General features: G+C 47.4%; 1 protein-coding gene across 1 annotated transcript; it reads left to right on the top strand.

Moving 5' to 3' along the window:
• Positions 1-23,349: 23,349 nt before the first annotated feature.
• LOC146893204 (C-C motif chemokine 2-like) lies at positions 23,350-25,220 on the top strand. The gene is made up of 3 exons (XM_085695523.2): positions 23,350-23,509; positions 24,228-24,345; positions 24,679-25,220. The coding sequence occupies exons 1-3, from the start codon at positions 23,431-23,433 to the stop codon at positions 24,932-24,934; spliced, it is 453 nt and encodes a 150-aa protein (XP_085551649.2). The 5' UTR covers positions 23,350-23,430; the 3' UTR covers positions 24,935-25,220.
• Positions 25,221-25,438: the final 218 nt, after the last annotated feature.

Below are 25,438 nucleotides of genomic sequence, written 5' to 3'. Positions count from 1 at the left end.
CCACATCCCAGTCCGTCCCTCATTTATGGTGGTCTTGGAGAACCCCAGAAAGACTCCAAAGCCACAGCAGACACAGAAGGCAGAGGAAGCTGAGTCCAAGAATAGCCAAGTGTAAAATAAGGAGCCTCACCCACAAAACCATTCTGAATTATGCCATAAAACCTCAGCCTTTCCCTTGTTCATTCATAGAAACTGTGGGCCTGTTTGGTACCAAGTTCCTCTTCTCTGATGAGTTGATGGAATGAACCCTGGTGTGCAGAGTGACGATGTCTACACATTTTCAAAAATATTCAGGTAATTCCTAGAAATAACCCGGAGTTTCACATAAAGCACAAAGACCGGTGGAAACCCGGAAGTCTTTGTGTATCTGAGGAGCTGCGTAAAAGAACAGCGGATGCAAAAATTTCCTCCATCGCTCCTAGCCCCCATGCCACCTCCTCCCAATTTCTTCTTGCTGCATGAAAAACTGAAAATCAGGTGCACACTCTGCAGATGGTTGTGGTGGCATGTGCTTTCTTACAAATAGAAAGGGAAACTCTGGAGCAGCTCAGTCTCACAGCTTTGGACAGGAGGTCTGGAAGCCCGGAGGTATACATCAAGTATGTCATCTGTCTAAACAAGACTCAGTGCTCAGCCTGAAACAGGATGTCTGCCTCGCAGCCCTTCCTAGCAAGGCTCAGGAAGCCCTGCAGAGAAGGGCACAGAAAGGGGGAAGAACAGAAGGAGTGGGGTATTGTTAGAAAATCGGAAAACCGGGGTTCTCTGCTCCTGTCAGGCCTGCCACACGCCTGAACCTGCAGTGGCTGTGGCTGCCTGCTTGAGACCTGCTAAGGCCAAAGCCATCCACATGACAGCGTGGAGAGGGGAGAGTTTCACCAAGCCCCACCCTTAGATAAGGAGCTGTTGGCAGTTGATGGCTATGGGAAGGAGGGCAGTCAGGTTTTTCCAGGCATGTGGTCCTTCGTCAGCTGACCACGCTTTGGTCCATGGTCTTGCACCCATGCACTACTGGGAGCCCTGGAGAAGGAAACGACCACATGTAATTGAGGTAGAGAACAGAGGGCGCCATCACAGGAAAACTAGAAAGTCATTTTCTTCTCCACCCTCCTGGGGCCGGAAGATGCCTGGACCTCTGTTAACGGTTCTGTTTATTTCACAGAGAATTCTGGATGCCGTGAGTCATCCTTACTCTGGAACTTCCCAGGATTCCAGATGGCTCCTGCGCAGAATGGACAAAGGGTGGAGGAAGGAGAGACCTGGGCCAGCTTTGACATCACAGATTCATACAATAAGAATGGACCGTGGGTCACAGAGTCCCCAGTGAATCTTGAGAACTAAGACAGAAAAATTCGTTGTTACTCACTTTCTGGACTTGAAGAGAATGATTTTCACCCTTTCTGAAGCCGGGGGGGGGCATTAAAAGTCCCATTTCAGCTGATAAAGAATAGTCCCCATCCCGACTCCCGTCATGCTTCTGGACAGCCTAGAGTATGCCCACTACACAGGACAAAACTCCAAGCAATGCCAGTGTCAGTGATCTGAGAGCCCAGAGCTGGTGTTTTCTTCCTTTGAAACAGATCCTATAACCTTCCAGCTTAAGTGACATGTTGGAACTCAGTTTATTGTTTGAAGCCCATCAACCCTGAGCCCCTTGGTGTCCAGGACTTGGCTCTGGCCATCACGGGGTCACAAGGACATAGTAAACACTAAGTGGAGTCCTTGACAACTGGATGAGTGGATGCAGAGAATAAGGACTTAGGAGCGAATACTTAGTTTTCAGAGCGTAAGCTCCCAACTCAGCGATGAAGAAGGGCTTCCAAATGCACGGAAGGCCTAGTAACCAACCATTTGATGGAAGGGTCCAGACCCTTGGCTCTTCACTGAATGTCTGAATCATCACGATAAATAAGCTACGTCCAATAGCCCCAAAGATCAGATTTGAAGTTAAATTTTCTCCTATGACCTCATTATTTGAAGCAGCCTCAGGCAGCTGGAATTAAAGAAATCAAGCCAGACATAGAAACTCCAAAGTGGCAAAGCAAACCAACAGATGTGGGCTGTGAGCAGAACACCAAGAAAAAAAAAAGGCTTTGGAATTTGCATCTCAAAGCCCAAATGAATAGAAAACATATGTAACATCCAGGATTCCAAATGAAGCTACATTTCCAAGCCTAGCAGGTAGCAACTAAAAAACAAACAAGGCCCCTGTCCATTCATGCCTCCAACTTCTGCTCTGAATGGCATGTCCCAGCCATCGCTCTTACTCTCTTAGTCTCCACGATCAGTAATGACGTCAGCGTTGGAATAATTATTGTGTCTGCTTCTTGGGTTTGAAGCTCTCCACAGCAATAAGGCTGGGTGTATAGAGCGCATCACAGTGGGAAGAATGTTCTGGAAGGTGTTTGACAGAAGAGAAGATCTGTGGACCATGCATGCCAGCAAGCACTCATTGCAGCTTGCACCTCTCATCTATTAGCATTGTTTTCTTGGGCAGGTTGTTTAGCATCCTTGAGGTTCTTCCTCTGTAAGATGAGACTCAGGGTTTTCTAAGTGTATACGCAACACCCTGTAAGAATACCTCACACATAATATGATGCATCAGCTAACAGAACTGAGCCCCATTCCCTTCTACTCATCTCAATCTTCCAATCCTCATTTGCTTCTCTTCATCCATTACTAATATTCCTCCTTTCTTTTAGAGACCCCCAGTGGTCTTGAATAGCATGCAGATGTTCACTGAGGAAATCCTAAATTGAAATGTGTTTGATCTATTATCTTTTGTGATCAGCTCTCTTCCCTTGATCTGGTTCTGATTTTCTCAGTTCAGTTGCGTTCAAAGAGTACCAAGAAGCCCTACAGTGTTCTGTGTTGTTATCTCTGTGCTCAGTTCTGACACGGATGCTTGCTTACAGGAAAGAGACTTAGAAAAGAAAGAGATGGCATGACACAGGTCTCTAATTGTGAGCTCTCTCTCTTTCTCCTGAAGTGGACATCCTTCCCTGGCAGGTGTCATCTTTCTGTCCCTATTGACTGTGGCAGACAGACATAAACACTCCTTTCAACAATGCACAGAGGGCTCAGTGTGTCCTCCTTGGTACTGTTCATATCCTGCTTCAGATGACTTCTGACATTCTTCCTTCCTGATGAGTCTATATGCACACACACACACACACACACACACACACACACACACAAGCAAATCACAAGCACATACACACAGAGAAGGAGAGAGAGAGAGAGAGAGAGAGAGAGAGAGAGAGAGAATAAGAGAGAGAGAAAGAGAGGCAACAAGTTGTATAAATGGGCATTTACTAGAGAGACATAAAGGAATCATGTGCCTTCCAATTAGGATGGCCCTGACATCCCAAAGAATGGTTCAGATAAATCTAGCTGAGTGAGCGACTGTCATTCAGGTTTGCAGAGTGGTGACTGACTCAGGCAGCCAATCTACTGAAGTCCCTTCAGCCTTTGACTCCATCTTTCTTTTGTCTAGGGCAGCAAGCAGGTAGTGAGCATAATCAATGGTCCCTCCAGGGGAACAGCATCCTGGCTCCTTGGAGGAAGTGCTGACAGTCTCTAAGCAATACACCTCATCATTTCAGGGTATAGTCTGTTTATATTTTTGCCTTTGCTGTGGTTCAGGGTCTCTGAACATTCATCTTGGAAGCTCTTGGTCCTAAATGGCCACAGCTCGCTTGCTCTCTCTCTCTCTCTCTCTCTCTCTCTCTCTCTCTCTCTTTCTCTCTCTCTCTGTCAACGGGATTTTTCTAAAGCATTGGAAATGAACTGTGCTCATTTTTTTCTGTGCTTTGTACCTTTGCATCTCCTGGCCAAGCACCAGGTATACATAAACACATGAATACACACACACACACACACACACACAAATACACACACACATAAATACACAGACATACACATGAATGCACACACACATGAATATATACAAACACACAAACACACACATGAATACACATAAACACATGAACACACACATGAACACACATGAATACATACACATGAACACACATACATGAATGCACACACACACATAAATACACACACACACGAATACACATACACACACACACACACACACACACACACACACGAATTGCCCGCCTGGGAGCAGCTGGCCTAGCTGTGATATTGCCTTATTTTCTCAGTACCCTAACTTCCCGTGACATCTCTCTGTTTGTTTTGGTCAGTAGCATTCCAAGCAGGGTCTCACCCAGCGAACCTAAACTTTTTGCCCTAAGACCTAACAGGAGCAAGTGGAGGGTCCCCCCCCCCTCTCACACACACACACTCATACACATACACATACACACAATCACACACACACACACACACACACACACACACACACACAAGTCTACATGCTGTCCCGGGAGTTCACTTCTATAAAGCAGCGCAGGCTTCCCCTGGGAAGGGCCCAGGGACCCTTACAATAGGATCTGTAAGCATCTCCTTGGCTCTGCTCTCCTCATTAGGTGATGAGGCCAAGTCAAGGAGATAAAGTGGTCCATGGCTGGGCCAGATGCAAGGTCTGATCACTCCCACAGAACAATGAACACCCACGAAGCCAGGTGGCAGGCTGACAACAGTAGCTTTCAAGTGCTGATCTTTAACTTGTACTGTCTTAAGAAATTGGCAAGTGTTTATTTATTTACCTCACCAGATCCTGGCAGTAATCCTAGGCTTCAGGAACCATCACTCCTTACTGTAGATATTGAAACAGAGGAACTACAAGACCATGCTACTTGGTCACAGTCACACGACACAAGCGGCAGAGTTGTTATTCACACTCAAGGGTCAATTTCTAGAGTCTTCTCTTTTGTATCCATTAAACAGATAGAGCTCTATGCCCAGGCATATACTCACACACAGTAGACTGGCTTCTAGAACTGATGGGCCCATCTCTCACTTGACCTGGCTCTGTCTTATTCACTGTTCCCAGGGGTTGGCACCTAGTCTCAACATACAACTGCAGAAGTCCAAACTTCAGAACTCCTAGGAAGTGGAGCCCAGTGGCGATGTCCTCACACCTGTGGTGGTGGCTGATCACAGGCCACAACTTAGTTTGGAGAGCCCTCATAGCCTCTGAAGGGGCCATTCTCCCAAACCTGGAAGTTTCAGACAACCATGTACAGTTTTCAGGGTGTCTCTAATGCTTAGATTAAAAAACAATTCTAAGCACTTAGCATGGGGTCTACACACAGGCGGAACCTAGTCAATGGAGACTCTGGAGATAATGGTTATGGGGTACAGTGACAAAGTGACAGTAGACCGAGTTAATGCCGAGATGCCCAGACAGGCCTGAGTCTGAAGCCTTGCCTGAACATCATGGTTACTACAGGAATGTGTTCTGGCCAGCTCTACTCTGGCACAAAGACCCAATCCATTGTTGCCCTGGAGGTCATGGAGCAGAAAAAAGGCTATATCTCTAGGGCAGGGCCTGGAGCAGCCAAAGACCTCCTGACTGTGGATCTCTGATTACCAGGCCCTGGAGCACCACATCAGAGCCACCCTGCCACTGTGGATCCATAGACTTTTTCTACACCTCTCACCCCGTTTCTACCCAGCCAGATCCCCCTTCATGCTCTTCATGGAGACAGTGTGGAATTTCCTCTCCGTCTTGACAATGGGAAAGTCCCAGTTCTGTGTAGCACCCCCCACCAAGGCATGATGAATCCCATAGACAGGCCTGAACTCTAAACCCTGAGAGGAGGTCACATTCCGGCTGCTTTCCAACCCAACACGAAATGTCCAGTGGCCAAAGGGAAGCTGACCAACCGGTCCCAGTCCTTCTCCTAGTCTTTCGTGGTCTGGGAATTCCCAGGGAATTCTCCCCTACGGCAAGACAGGCAAACAGACCCACTCCCAGCCTGGATACTTGCTAGAGTGGAAGTGATTTTGGGGTGTGGACATTATCTGTGCAACCTATTGACCTGCAGCTGTTTTTACACCCCTAGGGAAAGGAGGACATAGTCACTTTGCATAGTTAGGACTGAACCAGATACCAGAAGGGCCAGATAGCCAACTCCGTTGTTAAGGCCAGAGCCTCACCTGACCTACACTTCATCCACTCACTGGAGGAAGGGATGGGGGGTCACTTGGCATCAAAGTACCCGGAACACCTAGTTCTACCTGTTTCCACGCATGCACCCTTCATAGGCACTAAGCCTCTCTGGGCCTCCATATCCATCAGCTGACTAGTGAGGGAAGATAAACCATGAGGCTTGAGGAAGCTTGTGTTGATCTGGTTCCTATGACAGGTGGGGGACTATGACATTCCTATGACAATGTGTGCTGACTGCTTCCCTCCCAACCCCAGACCCCAGGCCTCGCTCTCGTCACGGTTCTACAGGTCCTTTCAGAACCTCCTCTGCCCACACTCAGCACATCTTCTGTGATCCGAGAAGACTTCTCTATGTGAAATGGGCTGCAAATTGGTGCAGCCTGTGAGAGGAAGTCCGGCAGCCCCAGAACCTTTGACCAATGAGGACAAATGCCCAGCCAAATGCCCAGCCACGCAAACAAAACTTCTCATCATCTAGTTCCCTTAGGGGATAGCAGCCAGCTTTCCTTGTCCCAGTCCCCCAGATTCTGTTAAGAGCCACACATGGGAAGAAGAAAGTGTGAGCCAATCTTCCTCAGGGCTTCCCCATCGACGCTCAGCGTCATTTTGGCCTTCTAAGAATGCTTGACTGGACTCTACCTGCACCCTTCTACAAAACCCAAGTGCTCCACCCTGTTGCAGGACATAACTGCCACGGTGAGGTCCAGTGGAAGTCACTTTGCTAAATACCCCCATGGTGGTACAGGCTATGACCTGTATTAGATTTCTCCTCTGATCTTGCTGTTGCTCCAAGACAAAAACATCAGTGTTCCTATTTGTTGCTCTCCCCCAGATCCTCCTCCTCCTCTCTCCTCTTACTCCTCCTCCTCCCCTCCCCTCTCTCTTTCTGCCCCATCTCCTCCTCTACCTCTTCCTCCTCCCCTCCCTCCCCACCCTCAGGTGAGTTCACAACTCAACACACTAGGCAGAAACCTGCCTCAATTTCAAATTGAAGAGCAAAGCTTGTTCTGCTTATATTTAGGGAAGGTAATATTGATTTGGGGTTTGCGGTGCTTATAAAATGATTGCTTTCAGCTTGAATTTGTTTATATTGGAAGAAAGAATCTTTCTACAGAAAACCTCTTATACATACAAGAGAACAATGTGATGAAAACACATTTTAAAGTCCCCAAAGTAAGATGACAACATTGAGAATAAACATTACCAGAAAGACACACCATAGCCCTGAGAATTCCAGATCCCATGCTGGGAAGGTGGGCAAGGCATCTGATTCAGAGTTTATCTATCACTCTCTCAAACTTCAGTTCCAAGGCCATCATGCAGCTAGGCCTTGTCAAATCATCATGTCAAATCTACCTCTTTTTGTTTTGTCTATCCACTTATTCATCAAGTAGTGATTTTAAAAAAAATATTTAATATTATTATTTTTTAAAAGCAAAGTGGGGACTTGTGCCTAATTAAGCCTGAGCCCAGGGAGACAAAACTGAGAAGGAGACAATGAGGTTAGTGGCAGCAGCTCCCGTGTGTTCCAGCAGGCAGAGCGAGCATCATTACAGGCTTCTGAGAGAACTGCACCATGGGAAGTCACTGGACAAGGAGCAAACCACACGCCTCCTCTGACTTCACCTGTCCATTTAACATCCTCTCTCCACACCTCAGTTTTCTCATCCACACAAGGGAAACGTTGGGAACATCACTCTGGTTATTGAGAGGACGGAGAGCGCTTTAGCAGAGTAGGAACCCCACTTTTAGTGTGCGCTGATGGCAGCCCCAGTATTTGTCCCACAAAAGGCTCCCAATTATTTTAATGAATCAGTGTAAGAAAGTGTCCAGCAGAAAGAAACAACCTTTTTGCAAGTGACAGCTATCGTCAGAGGTAACTGAATTCCAATAATGGGGGGACCCAGAGCAGGACAGCAATGAGGATGAACCCAGGGCAGGACAGCAGTAGGGAGTTTGCGGAGGTGTCCCGGAGACTCCAAGCGTTGGCAGGTGGGAGACTTCCAGGTCTTAAGTCCAACAAATCCACAGTACATAGGGCTGATGCTCTAGTTTTCCAAGCCCAGCTTTGTCAGTTTGAGTGAGACAATGGTCTGGACTAGAACCTGAGCCTTGGTGCAGAAACAAATACGGGGGGGGGGAGGGGAAGGTTGGTGAAGAAACAAATATGGGGGGAAAAGAGAGAGAGAAAGGTCAGTGAATGTTTTTCCTTCTGGAAACTTTCCGAGGAGCCCATGTCACAGGACTGGTCGTAGGAATGCATGTGGACTTTCTCTGCTCCAGTGACTAAGCTGTCCCTTCATCCCCAGCATCTGCAGGTCTCATGGGAACCCCTTTGCTCCCCCCAGGAAGCCAAACACATCTCTCTCCCCAGCTGCCCATCACCGCAGGATGAGTGAGCTGCATTTTACAAGTGCTTTAGGGCAGAAAGCACCGTAGCTACCTACAGACTTCCACCCGGGCTCGCCTCTCAGAACACAGTTAGTGAGCGGCACTGTGAACCGGGCACCACCCAGGCAGGAGGGATCAGAGATGGAAGGGAGCAACCTGGCAAGCTGTAGGAGAGTAGAAGAATGAATTTGTCAGGGTTCTTCAGAGAAACAAAAAGAAAAGGCTAGCTGCAGATGTACAGGAAGAGAGTACTTGCAAGAGATTGGCTTGTGTGAAAGCTGAAAGGCCCCATGTCCAGTCTGGAGTCCCAGGACAGCTGGTAGAGCGGCCCACGTATGTAGCCACTGGGACCAAAGTTGACAAGTCTTAGTCTGAGGTCAAAGGTCTTAGGATCAAGTGCTGATGTCTAAGGTCAATAGAGTCTGGATGCCCCAGCTCTAACACAGAGAGAAACCAGCCTTTCTTCTTCCTTTCTATCCCATTTGGGCCCTCAGTGTAGTGGGTGATGCCCACACATTGGCAAGCGTTCCTCATACAGGCTCATCATTAAACATTCGTCCAGCTCTCTGGACATCTTTTTGTTTGGTCTAGGTGACATACAAATCCATCCATCAGAGAATAAGTCATTTGTTCCTGCCATGACTCCCCGGAGACAGGGGCCACTCATATGGACCCTGTGAAATCAGGACTTATTGGCCTGGTGGTAAAGGGGAAGGCCTGTCATGGAAAGGAAACAACAGCTTGCACAAAGACCCAGAAACCTGCCTTTCTGTAGAAGGAAATGGAGATCCCTGTAAATTATAATGGCTTTTGAGTCCGTGGAGAAAGAGGGCAGAATTGAAGCTGGGGTCCTAAGCAGGTGCCACACCATGACTGAGGACAGGAGGTGTGTGTGTGGAGGGCATCGCACTGAAGAACTCAGAAGAGAAAACACACAACCTGTGTGGGCTTTCTGAGTGTGTTGGCAGCAGGGTGGAGTTCAATTGAAGGTGTGAAGTTGCAGGCTCCCACTCAGGAGCCTGGCAGATCCCCAAAAAGGAGTACTAAGGACCATGAGGGTTAGTTTGATTGATAACTTGACAAAATCTAGAAATACCCAGGAGAAAAGACTTCGGCATGTCTTTGAAGGAGTTTCTAGACTGGGCTAACTGAGGTGGGAAGACCTGTCTTGGATGAGGACGGTACCATTCCATAGGCTGGGGTCCTAGGCTGAATCAAAAGGAGAAGGTGAACTGAGCACCCGCATCCATCTGCCTCTGCAGATGCATGCCCCAATGCAGATGCGGTGCGCCTGCTGCCTTGAACTCCTGCTGCGAAGAACTGACTGTCACCTCAAACTATGAGTCTAAATAGACCCCTTTCCCTTAAGTCGCTTAGGTTGTGAGGTCTTTTGTCAAAGCAACAGGAAAAACAGCTAACATACAGGTACTCGAGAAGGGTAGTGATAATTGGGCCAGTGAAATGGGGCTGGACTTGGAGCATAAGGTAGGCAGAAGAGGCTGGGATAGGCTTACACCTTCAGTTCAATCTGCTGACCCAAAGCTCACCTCCATAAAGTATGCTGTCTCAATCCCAGCATCCCAGGCACCTAGCAAAACTTCTCGAGACAGAATGTGCCTTTGGTAAAACTTTGGTGAAAGATGAGGGTGTGGACGAGTGAGGGAATGAGTTAACAAGACAAAGAAAGTCTTCCTCTGAGACCTATCAGGGGATCGCCAGTGTTTTACTGGCGTTGTTTATCTTGTTCCAGCTTCCTTCCAGACACGAGAGGAAACACAGAAACCCTTCATCTACTCAGAGGGCCCCTGTTCTACCACAGAGACCCAGTTAGGGTCAGGGGGAGCTCTAGATAGGAAGCAGGGTCCTGGCCACTGCCCTGACCTTGGCTTCCTGAGACCATAACTTGGGATTTTCCCGGGAGGCCAGGGGCTAGGACACAGGAGGTGGGTTAAGAGGAATAGAAAGTGCCTTGAAGCTGCGGTCCTACCAAGACAGTTCACTTAGTGTGTTTCCAACCTCAGCTTCCTCCCTGGAAGAGCTTCTCTTCAGAAGGTTGTTGTAAGAATGGAAAGAGGCGAGTCTCCTGGGGTCCTCATTTCAAAGGCCTTTACTTAGCAAAAACTCCCCACAAGTGGAAACTTGGTCTTTGTTTGTTTATTTTGTCTGTATGCTCTTGCCAAGCATTTAACTTTTCTGGACAGAAGATCTCAATGTAACCCGGTCTTCACAGAGGCAATTTTGAATATCAGACTGGAGAGAATGCATGCAAATGAGCTTGGTCAACAGCGAAATCCATGACAGATCCCTCGGGACTGCCGATTAATGCAGCAATATGACACCGGAAGAGTTCTGCTCTGAGAGCTGATCCTTTGGTGGCCTTGGAATGGTTACTGAGCACAGCCAGTGTCCCTGTGGTGCTGGGATAAGCACGCTAACATGCCCGTGCCTCAGTTTCCCTTAGTGAGGCATCAGACATGCTCAGCCATATCTCTAAAGAGTTTTGCAAGTGAGGGCTCCCATCAAACCACTTCCTTAAGGGTTAAAGATATGAAGTAAAATGATTGCAAGAGATAGCAAGAATCCACGATTAGAGATTTTTGCAAAGAACTCAGCAGAGATCCACGATGCTTCTCCACGCACCCTGTAATTGAAGAACTCCTTCCTAAGAGATGAACTGGGGGCCTACACTGCCACTCAAGGCCAGGTCACTCATTTTCTCTGTGATCTCTGCTTTTAGATCCCAAGTCTGTGGAACAAGGCTTGGATGAAACCTGTACCCACTGGCGGGAGGGAAGTCCCCTTATCTGGAGGATGAGCTGAACTGAACACCCCAGGAACTGAACGCTAATCAGTGAGGAGAAAAAGCCACACACAATGGGCAAGGTTTTATGGTGCAAAGATGTAAACCAAGACTCTAGTTTTCTGCAGGGGCCACCTTAAGGACCCAACACCCAGTCAAGCTGGAAGACCTGTTCATTTTACAAGACACAAGCATCCAGGGTGGGGCTGACCGGAGTCAGCTTTTCTGACATATTTTCCTAGAAAATCTAGGAACAACCATCACCCTGGAAAAAAAATCTGCATCGTCTTTCAGAAAGGGACATCTGATGTCACCGAAACTGTATGGTCTATGACGATTTCCGCAGAGGTGAAAATCAAGTGAGAAATAGCATAAAATGGGGAACTGGAAACAATAGCGCTAAGCAAAACTAAGCCCAGAAGTTGGTGAGTGGAAAGGGAACCACTGCCTTAATGCTTGGCCCAAGGAAGTGAAGATAAAAGGACTATATTGCAAAACACATCCGGGAGCTAGGGATGAGAAGGACTTCGGGCTGAGGTGTGAGTGCTCCCTACTGCGGACCTCACCAGCTTCTCGGTCTCTGTGTGTAGCCTCGTTTTCCTGCACGGTGCCTGGCAGTGTTGGAGCACCGGCACTGTGCTATCCGGGAACAAGGAAGACATATTTCCTAACCTAGCCTCCACTACGTTTTTGCCCAGAGACCTGTAACGGCAAAATGGTTCCCATACTCCTCAACCTGCAAGACTGCCGGAGGATGGAATGAAATTCAGTTAAACAGTATGAGGAGGATCCTTTTGAAGGAGCTAGGAGAGGGAAAAACATGATCAAAATATATTGTATGATGTAAAAACTCAGGACACTAAGCCTCATATCCTATTAGATGGAAAATTCCCTAGAAATGAAGTATTTCTCCCTTTGACAATTAGTTTGGAAGTGAAAAGAAGCCAGAGAAATGATGTAGGAAGAATTTGCAGATGTATCATTTCCCTTCTGCAGAGGAGGGCCTCTTGGCCAAGGTCAGGCAGTGATTCAGTGGAGGGCTGAGTCTCCTGAGTCTGTCTTCTCTGGGCTCAGACTCAATCAGGAATTGTTTCCAGACTTTAACCCTTTAATTAGCGGAGGTCTAAATATTCTTAACCCATTCATTCATTCATTCGTTCGTTCGTTCGTTCGTTCTTTCACTAATCCAATCATTCACTCATTCATTCAACAAACACATATCTGGTGCCCAGCATAGAACAGACACTTATTTAGCTTGAATAAATGAATGGTAGATGAATGAGTGCTGGACCCTGGCCTGGGTACTGGGATAGAGTCAAAGGAAAGTGAGGAGTCCTGTCTCTCCTAGCATGTGTTTGGTAGAGAAACTGCACACACCAAGCCTATTTCAAGCACACACAAAATCAAGTACTATTAAATGGAAAGGAAAGCATGCTAAGAGAGTGCAGAGGTCAGAGTAGAGAAAGACAAGGGAAAGATATCTCAGAGAGGGGCTGCTGTCTTCTCAGTAAAGGCAAGCCACCTGTGAAGGAAAGGTAGCGTTCGGGGAGTGTCACTACAGTCAAAGGGTATTTAAAATGCGTGGTTGCTAACATGTGGCTTAAGATTCCCTGCGATTCTCAAAATGGCCACACTCAGCAGTTGAATTTTAGGCCAGAGAGTTGGCTCGGTGGGTAAAGGCCTTTGCCACCAAGCCTGACAACTTGAGTTCAGTCCCCAGGACCCACATGGTTAAAGGAGAGAAGAGACTTCTGCAAGTTGTCCTCTGATTCCACAAGTGAGCACACACACACACACACACACACACACACACACACACACACAGAAAAATCAGCTTACCACACCAAGTATAGACTGGTGGTTGAACTTGTCTTGGCAATAAATGTTGGCAAGTTATGTTAGCAGAACTCAGATGAGGCAGGGGCTGCTGGGATGCTCCAGAGGGAATGCACACAAGGGACATTCTAAATCGGACTGGGTGGAGATCAGTGACTATTACATTTAGAAAGAAGCAAGGTAGGTTGGAAAAGTGGTTCCCTGCTTTCTACCTGAGATGTCTCGGTACATGTGTGGGGGTTCATGGGAAGAAAGTAGGTCTAACATGAACCAGGCTTTGTGACTCATTACAGCTGCATTCCATGTACCTAGCAAGGTGCCTGGGACTTGCAGTGAAGGCATCAAAGTGTAGCTTGGACAACACCAAGATCATTTTCAAAGTTCTCCACAAACTGCCTCCCAAGACACCCTCAAACAATACCCGGCGTGATGGGGAAAATGTGCCTCCATAATTCCAGCCCTAGATCGCTCCTTCCAGCCTCCTCCACTCCTCCAGGCATTCTCAGGTGGAAGTTTTACACCTTCCCTGGAGGTGTGTTCCATTTTGGTTGAAGGAAGAAAACATAGGGAGGACAGAGGTCCAGAAGACCACAGGCCAGAATGGAATATGGACCACCATCTTGAAAACTCTTCTTGGGGGACCAGTACTTAAGGATGAATAGAGAAGGCAAGAAGAGCAGGCAGAGAATGATGTGAGGACAGAGTAGAGACCAGGACCAAAAATAAGACTGTGAGCAGAGTTGATGGAGAGGGTGGACTCAAGTTGGATCAGAGCTATGAAGGATTCTTCATATCAGGGGATGAAGACATCACCGAGATGAGAATTTCAGTCGATACCTAAGAACAAGTGCCAGTCTCTAAGGGAAGCAACTGGAAGCCAGAGATACAGAGGAAGGCGTGACCCTCGCACAGAGCAAGCAGCTCCCCATCTGAGACAGAGGAGATGCACAAGCATGAACACAGAAGTTTCCACGTGGGCGCTGGAGGCTTCTTATCGCATGATCTCTGTTTCACTGGGAAGGATAAGACTTTTGACAGTGCCAAATCTGAGACTATGATACCTCCTGGAAGAGGAATGGTGAGGGACAGGAGAGACGCCATAGAGTATGGCAGAGAAGACATAAGAATCCTCTGGATTCTAGAGTATGGAAGAAGCAACCGGGCACTGCATAGTCTTCCGACTCCCTAAAACCATTTGCCATCAAGGAGATAGGAAGAAAGTACTTGAGAAAGACAACAGGCTAGAGTGGACAGGAAGAGAAGGAGGCTGGTCCATGGCCGAGGGACCCGACAGAGCTGATGCAGTAGATGCAGAAGGACGGGGCCGGCTATGGTGGAAGGATCGGGCTGCTAAGGTGAGTGTTGTGGAGTAGGGAGATTCAGGACAATAAGTTGTTCAAGGTATGGCCTTGGTGGGTAGACCCAAAAGGCCTGATGGATTCTCCTGAAGAAAGATACACAGGAAGTGTGAGAGTTGCCTTCCCTCAAATTTCTTGCACCTTTATCCTCTTATCAAGCCAACTCTTGCAGGATGTGAGGAGGTGCCCTTGAAAGGCAAGCCTTAGGGTGAAGAGAAAGGAGAGCCAGGAGAGGGAGGGGTTGGAGAAGAAAGGCCCTGATAGTAGCATTATAGAGCAGAGCAAAGACTAGCCATGGGTACACAGATCTGGATTCGAATCTCAGAATCTTAGCTCCTCTACTCCCCAGCTCTTTTCTTTTGGCACATAAGCCTGGAAACCTCAATTTCTCTATCCATAAAGCAGGCGGGAGGGAGGGGTAATGTTGAACATAGTGATATATACCTGTAATCCTAGCCCTCGGGGACTGAGACAGGAAAATTGTGATTTGGAGGTCAGTCTGAACTACACAATGGGTTCCAGCCAGCCTAGGCTACATACCAAGGTCCTATCTCAGAAAACAAAACAAACAAACAAACAAGCAAGCAAACAAACAACCCAGACTAACAATACCAGCCCACTTAGACTACAAGGACCTTGGTGAGAGTCCCACAATGTAATAAATCATCAAGGACATAAATTGGATTATGGTTCAGGGAATCTTGCAGTTTTGAAACCTTTCCTTATCAATGGATTGACATTCTGGAAGGTACTCAGTAAACACCCAAAATTTTCTGCTTAAAATGGGCATTAAATCAGAACTGCATGATGATAAGGCTGCTGATGGAATGTTGGAATATTAAGTCATCCTAACTTTTCTGGGGTCAAAAGGGAGAAAACAAGGTGTATGGTTGTGTCCTGGGTCAGTCACAGTGAGAATAGGTATGTATTAAGGTATAATCCACGTCACTTCAGAGCCTCAACAGTTCAGGTCACCTCAAACTGTCCATCTTAGGAGGAAAGTGTCCCATCCAACTTTCTCACCATGTTCAAGACCAACGAAGAAGCTTTTCAGTCAAGCCATGAGTCCTGCTGATGCTTCTGACAAAACAGGAATTAGGTTACCTGACCCACTTTCCAGTGGCCAAAGCTCATGGCTGTCATTGCTTTCATGACTGCCACAAGTATAACCGCAATTTGTTGGCTCCTTAATACCCGAAGCTTTACCTGGTCCTTGCTTGATGATGCCTTCTGAAGTCTTTCACTCAAGGCTGCCATCACAGTTGCAAAACTGTAGCATCTATGTGGAGTTAGCAGTTTGGACACTGTCCTCAAAGCTGGATGACTATCTCATCATGAACCGTCAAGCCCAGACACACTCCACCCATTGACTTCTCTGACTTGGCGTTGAAGTCAGATGACCAGTCAAGCTGGAAAGTCCAAGACTCTCAATGTCTAACAATGTTGAACTCTGAAGAAAAGGGTTTCATTCACCTCCCCTGGGAAGGTACTTGGCGCTGAAGCACACACATCCATCTTCTGCTTCCAGCCCTTCCCAGGACCTGGGGAAGAGTCACTGGCACTAACAAAAATTCCTCTCTGCTTCCAAAGACCCATTTCCAAGCGTCTGCTTCTGTTTCATTAGGGTTTCACCAGGCAGAGATGTGCTTCTGAAGTGGAAATATGTAGCTGTCCATCTTGCTGGAAAATATTAAAATCTGTGTCAAGGGCCATTTTACCCAGCACATGCTACACACACTTAAACACAAGTACACACAACTTGTCTAGCAATGACACTGACTGCCATCTCAGGCACTCTATTTAACCCCATTCATAGACAGTTCAATCAAGGAGTGCAGGAGTCAGGCTGCAGGATCTCCATGACATTGGTTAGCTGTATTTGCCCAAATTAATTCATTCATCACTTTCTATTCCTTTCTTTCTTTTTTGTCCCCTTCCTTCCTTCCTCCCTTCCACCCTCTCTTTCTTCTCTCTCTCTCTCTCTCTCTCTCTCTCTCTCTCTCTCTCTCTCTCTCTCTCTTTCTCTCTGCCAGAGTCTGGCTATATACAACCCAGGCTGGCCTCGAACTCATATTTTTCACACCTCAGCCTCTCTAGTCCTCAAATTTTAGATGAGCACCATCCACACCTGGCTCATCCTTCACATTCTTTTGAGACCTCAATGCTAGATGCTAATGTCAGGATACAAGAACGACTTAAACAAAAGATCCTGCCCACCTATGGAGGCCCAAAAATGTGAGCCTATTTCCACGCTGAGCGAAGGTTAGAGTTGGAACTTACCTCTAGTCCTTCATGGTTATTTATTGTGTTTCAGCCACAAACAAAGAGCCCACCTAGATTTAGACAGAGAGTTCTGCTCTCTCAAGATTATTGTCAACAGGCATGGCTAATATCCAGACCTTGTATTTCAGGAAAAGACAGAAATAGATATGTTTCTACCTCAAACAAAAGTCTTTGGATCCAAATAAGTTCCAGTTCCTTTAAGAAGATAGCTTTGGATTCCACTCAGGGAGCGGCTTGCCTACAGAATGTTTTGGTCTATGGCTGCAGCCTGTGACCTTCAATTGGTGGGTTCATTTCCTTGTATCATGTTAGTGCAGATTTTTGTCTTATTCCTACCTTTTGGAGTCAGGGGTTTTGAAAACAATTGGAAATTAAATGCGGGCAAATTTCAGTATTCATTGGAATTATCTCCTGATACTATCCTACATGTTTCTCCATTTTATTATTTTCATTCATGTCTTCATACTGTTTATTAATATTTTCTAAGTTCCCACGCCTCTACCCTGGCAAGAGGTATTTTGTTGAGGCTGGTCCCCGACACCTACCCTCAAGCCTATCACCCCAGGCCTGCGGTTCTCAATCCATGCAAGCACCCCCTAAGGATCCACGTGTTGTGAAGTCTCATTGCCGCAGCTATAGTTTTGAGTACTGAGTGTTTCAAAGGGCTAGTTTATTTAGGGTTTTGAATCCTGAAGAGAGAATGTGTCTTCAAAACCACTTCTGATGACTACCCTCTCAGACAGGACAAAGGGCATTTGTATCTATCTCGATTCAGATCATCTGTGCTGACTTACAGGAAAGGAAGGATGGGCTTCAGAATGGAGTCAGTGCTTTGCAATGCAGCCCACTGCCCAGACAGCTAAAGGTATGAACTGTAATGTTAAGTTGGGAGCATCCCCCCAGCCCCTGGCATCCACCCCAGCCCCCTGGCCCAGGAGTTACATTGATCTGAACTCCAAATTCCAGCATGCCAAATCCTGACCCCTCCCCAGGGGAGGGTCAGGATCACTCCCATAGGGTATTTAAGTGGGTGTCCAAAGGAGGAACACTTGGTCCAGGGTTTTGTATGTGCTCCCCTGTTTTCTGTCTCCCCTGTCAAGCTCTCATCCACCCGAGAGTGCTGCATTTATTAAACATGGACATTTTAATTCAGTTTCATTTGACCTGATTGGATTTCTGTGAGCTGGTGGAGAGGATTTTTCTTAACATGAAGCAATAAGTCTCTTTCTGTGGGCAGATACAACATCCCTCTTCAGTATGTAATTACAGCCAGTAAATGGGGGAACCAGATCACCCCAACCCAAGGGATCCACAGGACCCTTGAAAGCCACTTTCTCTACCACAGCTTCTTACTTTTCAATTTTGTCTAGCAAATGAAAGGAAAAATCAGGAGTCCCCACTTTCCTTCCAATTCTCCCGTGTAGTGTTAAAACCGTTCTGCCATTTTAAATAGAGTTGAGTGGCTCGGGTTTTTTTTATGACTGATTTAAATGAGGATATGGTCACAGGGGCTGTGGACAAAAGTGAGTCAGGGCGTGGGGGTGAAGGAGTGGTCACTTGGGACAAAACAGACAAGGGCAAGTCAAGGCCAGACTCTGCTGGAGAGCTTTGTGAGCTGGCTGCTTTGCTGGGGTCCTGACTTGATTCTACAATTGCTCTCCCTGTCCCTTAGCTATTCTGATGACCTCCAAAGGCTTCTACTTCCGGGCAGATAGGACAGAGGGGAGAGAGAAAGTTTACTAAAATGGAACTTTACTGTCCCTCTCCCAGAAACACAGCAAGAATGAGGCACAGAGTACACACCTGTAATTCCAGCACTCTAAAAGCTGAGGCAGGAGGATAGTTACTAGTTTCAGGCCATCCTGGGCCACATACTAAACTCAAGGCCAGGCACATACAAATCTACTGGAGTGGCCATGTGCCTCTAGATGTCCCCAGGCCCATGGTCATCAACCCTTTAGTCTGACACAGCTCTTTGCAGGATGCTTACAAAGCACCCTGGTTTGTTTCTTCATGCAAGTCTCGTGATGATGCTAGAAAGAGTTGTCTACTCATCACCTTTGACACAAGAGGTCCAGAGAGGTCAAGGGACTTGCTCAAGGCCACATAGCTGGACAGAGGCAGAGACAGACTATCTCCCTTTCCTACTTCGTTCATTTATTACTCTTGCCCTTTCCCCTTTCTCCCATTTCTTCCTCTTTTCTTCTATACCTCCTTCCTTTGAAGGCTGAAGACCCAAGAGAATCATGATCCATTCCTCTAGAAAAAAAGATGAAATTGCTATGGCAGCACCACACTCTAGTCCTTGAAGCTTGTGTAGGGGCCACAGGCAGGAAGCTAGTCTAGGAGAAATGAGTAGCTCATGGTGTCACATCCCTAAGCATCTTGTTCCATCCTCTGCTCTTTCCAGGTGGTTCTAAGGGAGCTGGACACTTGCAGCATCAGGACCACCTACCCGGTTATAAATGCACATCTTAGCCCTTAGACCCACTGAATCAGCATCTGCTCTTCAATATGATGCCAAGAGCTACATGAACATCCTAAACTGTGCAGTGCCCAGAGATTTTCTCCAACAAGTGTCCTTCCTCCACCCAGTGATGATCCAAGTTCAAGACCTGCCCAACCCTTGACCCCACCACAAATGTCCCACCCAAGCCCTCTCTGTATCACACAAGAACTTTCATGATGCTGTATGTGTGGTTAATATAATTGTTCTATATGTCACTTGATTTTCCCTTGAATGAGCAAAACCCTTGTGTTCAAGGATCCCACGAAATGCCACTAAAACAATGTCTCTGTCTCCATTTGGATGATCCTCAGACTGTTCCCCTAAAGCTCTCACTGCACTTAAGGCTGCTCAGAGCCCAGCACCTTCACAAGGATACACTTACGGCTGCTCAGAACCCAGTGCCTTCACGTCAAATGTACTCGCCTGACCCTTACACCGATCGCCACACTGCTCAGGCCACCTGTGCCATCCAGGCCCCAAATGAGGACATCAGCTTCTCCATTCTGGGCAACTCAAAGGAGCTGCCGAGTTCCTTAGATTCCTGTCATCCCACCAGTTCATCCCTCTTCTTCCTTTCACCAGGGCAGCTCTCACCTTATAACTCACAGGCCTGTCTGCTACCACTAGCCCAGGAGACGACATAGGTGATGAGCCCCTTCCCACCCAACCCAGTTGCAAGTGACTCTCCTCTTTCTTTTCCAGTATGCCCTGCCCACCAGTACCACTTTCGTCCTACAGATACCCTCAACGCCTTCATGAAAAGGGAGCTGGAACATAGCTGCATCCGAGTCTAGGAAACGCTTGGATGCCAGAGGCTTGGAGAAAGCTTTGCTCAGGCTTCTTCTGAAGCTCTTTCCTACCTTCACTGTATGCTCTGTGAGACTGGCCCACTCCTGCCAGTGGCCCTTTCCCCGAGGCTCACCCAAGGGGGATGCTGACCATCAATCATTGTGACCAGATGGTAGAGAACACAGAGAGAGCTTGGAGCCAAGCCAGCCTGGATGCTTCCTTTAGCTTTCTGTGTCACCCTGCGCATGCCATGACCTCGTTCTTGGCCTCAGACCCTCAATCTGAGAACTAAGTGCTTCATCGTGGAGGTCTCCCTCCCACTAGACATTCTGTGACAGTGTAATGGAAAACTACGGTGTCTGAAAAATGTCAGGTTCTGAGTCCTAGGTAAAACAGGCCTGGTCCACCTGAACCTGAGCGCTCACTCAGAGAATGCAATGGGTAGTTGCTGGGGAATGGCTGTGTCCAGGTACCGGGGGGGGGGGCATCTGGAAGCATAGGTGAGAGGACCATGAGCTACATGGACAAGAGTAAAGCAAGCAAGAGAGCCCAGGAGTAAAGTCCAGCTGAGGGCCTAGGACGCACTTCTGACCTTCTAGATAGCTCACTCTTCCTTCTTCCTTCTTCAGTTCTGACCCTGAGTCGGGAGTGTGTGGCACTGACCAGGGTCCATATGAAGGAAGGAGAAGATTATTCACCCAGAGAAACTTTCCATTGTTCATCTGGGTGGTAACAAAGAGAAGGGATGCTAGGGACCACTGGACTATTATTGATCCTTACCCACCGACAGTTCTTCCCCGGGCCTTTCCCTTGGCTGCTCTCAAGCCAGAGCTTAGCCCAGGCCTGTGTTGAGCCGATCCAGACTCCGAGTCCCACGTGAGAACTGGCGGTAGGCCCAGCATCTGGAAGGAACACACGCTACTGCCAAATGGCTCTCAAAGGAAATGGGAACTTCCAATCCTGCCTCAGAATGGGGATTTCCACTCTGTTCTTCCACTCTGACCTACCAGCTGGGAAGAGCATCCTTTGTTGACAGAGTGAAGCAGAGGGAGACAGACAATCACTTTCCTTTCTCCGGTTTATGATTCACACTGTTTTCTCCCCTGTGTTAACTGAGGCTTGCAGTGGCCAATTCATTTCCAATAGTGATTGCCAATAGACGCAGGAGCCTGTCCCCGGGCTCCACAAAGCCAAGGGCTTTCCCCTGTGACCACGGGCCATAACAGTCTGTGTACGTCAGTCAGGAATAAGTTTCCCCTCATAGAAGGAGGTGACACTATTACCCATTCATGGGGGGCTTTGGGGTCTCAGATTATTACGAGTAAGAGTGGCGTCTCTCAACTTGTGAATGCTATAGAAAGGCTGAGGAATGACTAGATTCCATAGATGACACACTCATAGACGAGGGATGAGTGTCTATGAACACGAGGAAAATTTCTTGGAAGTTATAGTGAGAGGGTCTGGGAAGAAATGAATACGCAAAACTACAGCCTCCAGTCCTAAAATAATTCGCATATCTGAGAATAAGTGAGCAAACCCACAGGGAAAGTTCTGAGCCAAACTCAGAGGTGTTTGGACACTAGTTGGGGAGGAGGAGATTGACCAGCAAGGTACTGAATGACACAGGAGGAGCAAAAAGAAGGTTCCAGAGGTACAGCAAAGTGGCACTTGAGCGGCCTGTCCTCTCTTGGTCCTGCCTTTTTCTAATTCTGCCCAAGAGTCTAGAATATTCTCCCTCATAGAATCTCTGCTCTAGGTTCTCTAAGAAACTAACATCCATCATGAGACATTAAATCTCATGTCCAGGCTCAGGGATTCCGGAATCAGTATGTCCTGAATGGGAGCATCGGCTCCCTGTGTCACCTGTGTTACCTAAGAATAATTAGGTATTTTGAGAGTTGATAATGCCAGGCTCCCAGTAAGCCATCAAAGGCTGCTAATGACTTATTGTGGACTAAATACAGTTTGCTTGTTACTGCTTATTTCTTACACAAATATAGCAACTGGAGAATTGCTTTCTTCCAGTAATCCCATCTCTTTGTGGGCATTGTCTCTGGGACCCTCTGTGAAAGAGGTGTCCTAGGTCCATCCCTGCCCATCAGGCAAGACTCGGGATACTGTAGTGGGCTGAGGGAATCAAGACACTCAAGAGTCAGACTCTGCTCAGCCACTGGCATGCCTATGACAGTTTTACTGTTTTTGTAAAATAATTGACTGAAATTAAATCTAAGGGCTTTCAGATTTTATTGCTCTGATGCTACTGTTTCTGGAGAAATCTAAGCCCTCAAAGCCAAGTAAAATCAGACATTCCATTTCCCCAAATGTGACTCCTTGGCTCACTCATGGTCCCTGGAAATCCAGAAGAAAGCAGGGAGGAGAGTAGCCACAAGTAGTAAATGCTGACCACAGGCTCCTAGTCATAGTGACTTAGCCACAAGGAATGTTTCTCCATGGCCCATTTTTTATCTGTTAGTTTGAAGGAGCTGAGCAGAGAGAGAGCAAGTACCACATGATAGCACAGACTAGAACACCTGAGCCCGGTTCCAGAGCATCCCGGGACATTTACCTAAACCTTTCTGGGCCTCGGCTGCCTGATCTATACATTGGAGATTAGCAATACCTGCTTAACTAGAGCTGGGGAACCTAGAGAGTTTGCATTGTAAAGCCCTCCAAACATTCCTGGCACAGACTAAGCACTGTATGGGATTTACATGGAAATCTCTTCTGCTACAGGAGCCGATTTGTATGGCTTTCCAGGTCTGGAACCTTACAACTCAGACAGTTCATTTCAAGGTTGCAAAGCTCCTCAGTTCTGCTGTGTTTCTGGGACCCACCAAATGGAGCGAACACCCTATTCAACAAGGAATGTTAAACAAGGACTTGGTGTACTTACTGCTGTCCTTTCCCATCTCCAAGATCCCTTGGGCCAGGGGCAAGCTGGGGTACGCTTGCATCCCCCCACCCCTTAGGACCTTAGGTTCCTTGCCCGCTTCCTTTTACTTCAGTGAAAGCAAGGTCACTCCATTCACACTTGTGGTCAGTCTGCTATGACTGCTCCCCATCCCCTCCCCCCTTCCCGCCCAGCTTCATTCACTCGCTGGCAGCAGTGGATGGAAAAAGTACCAAATTCCAACCCGCAGCTTCTCTCTTCTCCTTCCTGGAAACCTCCTAGGGCCCTGCACTTACTCAGCAGATTCAATCTTCCACTTTTCCTCACTCACGGAGGATGATGCTATCCCCCTGGGGACCAGGCTCCCAGCCTGACTCCGCCCTCCCTGGTTCACAATAAAAGGCTGAGGCAGAGCTGCCAGAAGAACAGAGAAGCTGAGGCCAACCCAGAGCCTGCCAATTCTCTCTGAAGCCAGCTCTCTCTCCCTCCACCATGCAGGTCTCTGTAAGAACGCTTCTGTGCCTACTGCTCACAGTTGCTGCCTGCAGCATCCACGTGCTAGCCCAGCCAGGTAAGACCCCAGCTTCCTTCTCCTCACTGTGTATTACTCAATTTTGGACCGTCATGGGCCATCATAGTGCAGTCTCACCTGAACAGATACTTTCCCCCCACCAAGGTAAGGCAGCTGAAAGAAGGGCAAAGAACCAACCCAACTGTGCAGGGGCCTCTGGGAAAAGGCCAACCTAGAGTTCTAATCCTTCTAAGATCTAAATTTGGAATCATGTCTTCATGTGGCTCCTTGTTCTCAGTATTTGAGAATACGGGTAACCAAAGAGGGGCCTGGGTTGGTGTGTTTCTCCAGATTCGGGGGCGGGGGGAGAAGAGACCTGAGACCTCTGTTTCACACAGTTTCACCTCTCAGAGATAAAGGCTTAACAGAGAGGGTTGGTACTAAAGATGCTCAAGATCAGATATAGATTTCAGGTGCCTAGAATCAGGTCCCCAGGCCATTTCCTTGGACTCTGGTTATTTGACTTCTTAGCTCTTTCTAATGACAGCCCCCAGAGTCACCTTGTTTTAATGACAACCCTTTATCCAAGATTGTGAACTGACTTTAAAGCACACATCTCTGAGTCAGTGTGTCAGTGATCCCATGCCAGTTCTGACCTATCTGGGTTTCCATCCACTCCTGCTGAAACCGCCTGCTCCTCATGGTCCTCCTCCTCTTCTCTGAGGCCAGAAGCATCCCTCTTGTCCTAATGTGCCCCCTTTTCTGGCTTCTTCTCCAGATGCAGTTAACTCCCCACTCACCTGCTGCTACACATTCACCAGCAAGAAGATCCCAGAGAAGAGGGTGGAGAGCTACAAGAGAATCACCAGCAGCAAGTGTCCCAAAGAAGCTGTGATGTGAGTGACACCTACTAGCCTTCCCTGGTCCAAAGTTCCTCCTCAAGAGCAAGGGGTTGTCCCCACATACGTCTAATCAGTCACTCACACACTCAGATCCAGTATCAGGCGATTCCCAATGAGAAGGCTGCAACCAAGAAGGAAAGAGCAATTTCCAACAGCACTGTCTAGAGGGATGCTCTTCAGAGCATCCCAATTTCATGAGCTTATCTTGGAAAACCTGCAGGCCACCCTGAGTCCCCCTTCCTACCCGCCTTCCTCCTTTAGCCCCACACAGCCCCTGCATGCACAGCCGTTGGACTTCACCTAACTGTATCTTCTGTCTTTCCACAGTTTCATCACCAAGCTCAAGAAAGAGATCTGTGCTGACCCCAAGCAAGCCTGGGTCCAGGCATACACGAATAAACTGGACCAGAACCAAGCTAGATCAGAAACGACAACTGTGTCTAAAATTGTGTCTACTGTAAGATCTTCAGCACCTTTGAATGCTAACTTGACCCGTGGACCCACAGTTAATGCATCGACTACTTCCTTTCCTACAGCAAGCTCAAGAACTCCTGTAAGAGTGGCCAGCACAACAGTGAACTAGTGTGACCTGAATGCGATGCTCTAAGTGATGTTAGACTTATTTAACTTATTGATGTTTCGATATCCCCTCCCCTGAATACTAGGATTTCTTAGATACAAGATGTAGTTCTGTTGTTTTCCCTCTGAGAACCCTGTTTCTACACTCTCAAATGTTATGAGAGATGAATTTTGTAAAGATGGATGGATGGAAAAACTTTGTGTCTGAGATTCCAGGGCATTGTTGAAAATATTATTATGAAAATATATATTTCTAATTATTAAGAGAAATAAATTATTTTTGTACACAATCTGGCTTTGGGGTGTTTTTCTGAGGGAAATTACAAAGCAGGGCGTGTTTAAGCTTGAAGGACAGCACAGGTGGGACACATATTGTGGAGAAATGGCAGAATGAATGGCCCAGTCTTTCGTACTCGATGGTCTCACTTGAATGTCATAGACGCTTTAAAACAGGGCCCAATCAGGCTTGCTAGGACCATTGTTCCAGTCCCCAGTATTGCTTCTCAGT

Source organism: Myodes glareolus, chromosome 9 (genome assembly GCF_982192425.1).
Source record: "Myodes glareolus chromosome 9, mMyoGla1.1, whole genome shotgun sequence".
NCBI lineage: Eukaryota > Metazoa > Chordata > Mammalia > Rodentia > Cricetidae > Myodes > Myodes glareolus.
The sequence above is the reverse complement of the archived record's forward strand: the minus strand, read 5'-3'. Positions and strand labels throughout refer to the sequence as shown.

Excerpts from the sequence above, each read along its gene's own strand:
- LOC146893204 (XM_085695523.2), top strand. The coding sequence starts at position 23,431 with ATGCAGGTCTCTGTAAGAACGCTTCTGTGCCTACTGCTCACAGTTGCT. Across the intron at positions 23,510-24,227 it reads CCACGTGCTAGCCCAGCCAG|ATGCAGTTAACTCCCCACTC; the intron begins GTAAGACCCCAG and ends CTTCTTCTCCAG. Across the intron at positions 24,346-24,678 it reads TGTCCCAAAGAAGCTGTGAT|TTTCATCACCAAGCTCAAGA; the intron begins GTGAGTGACACC and ends GTCTTTCCACAG.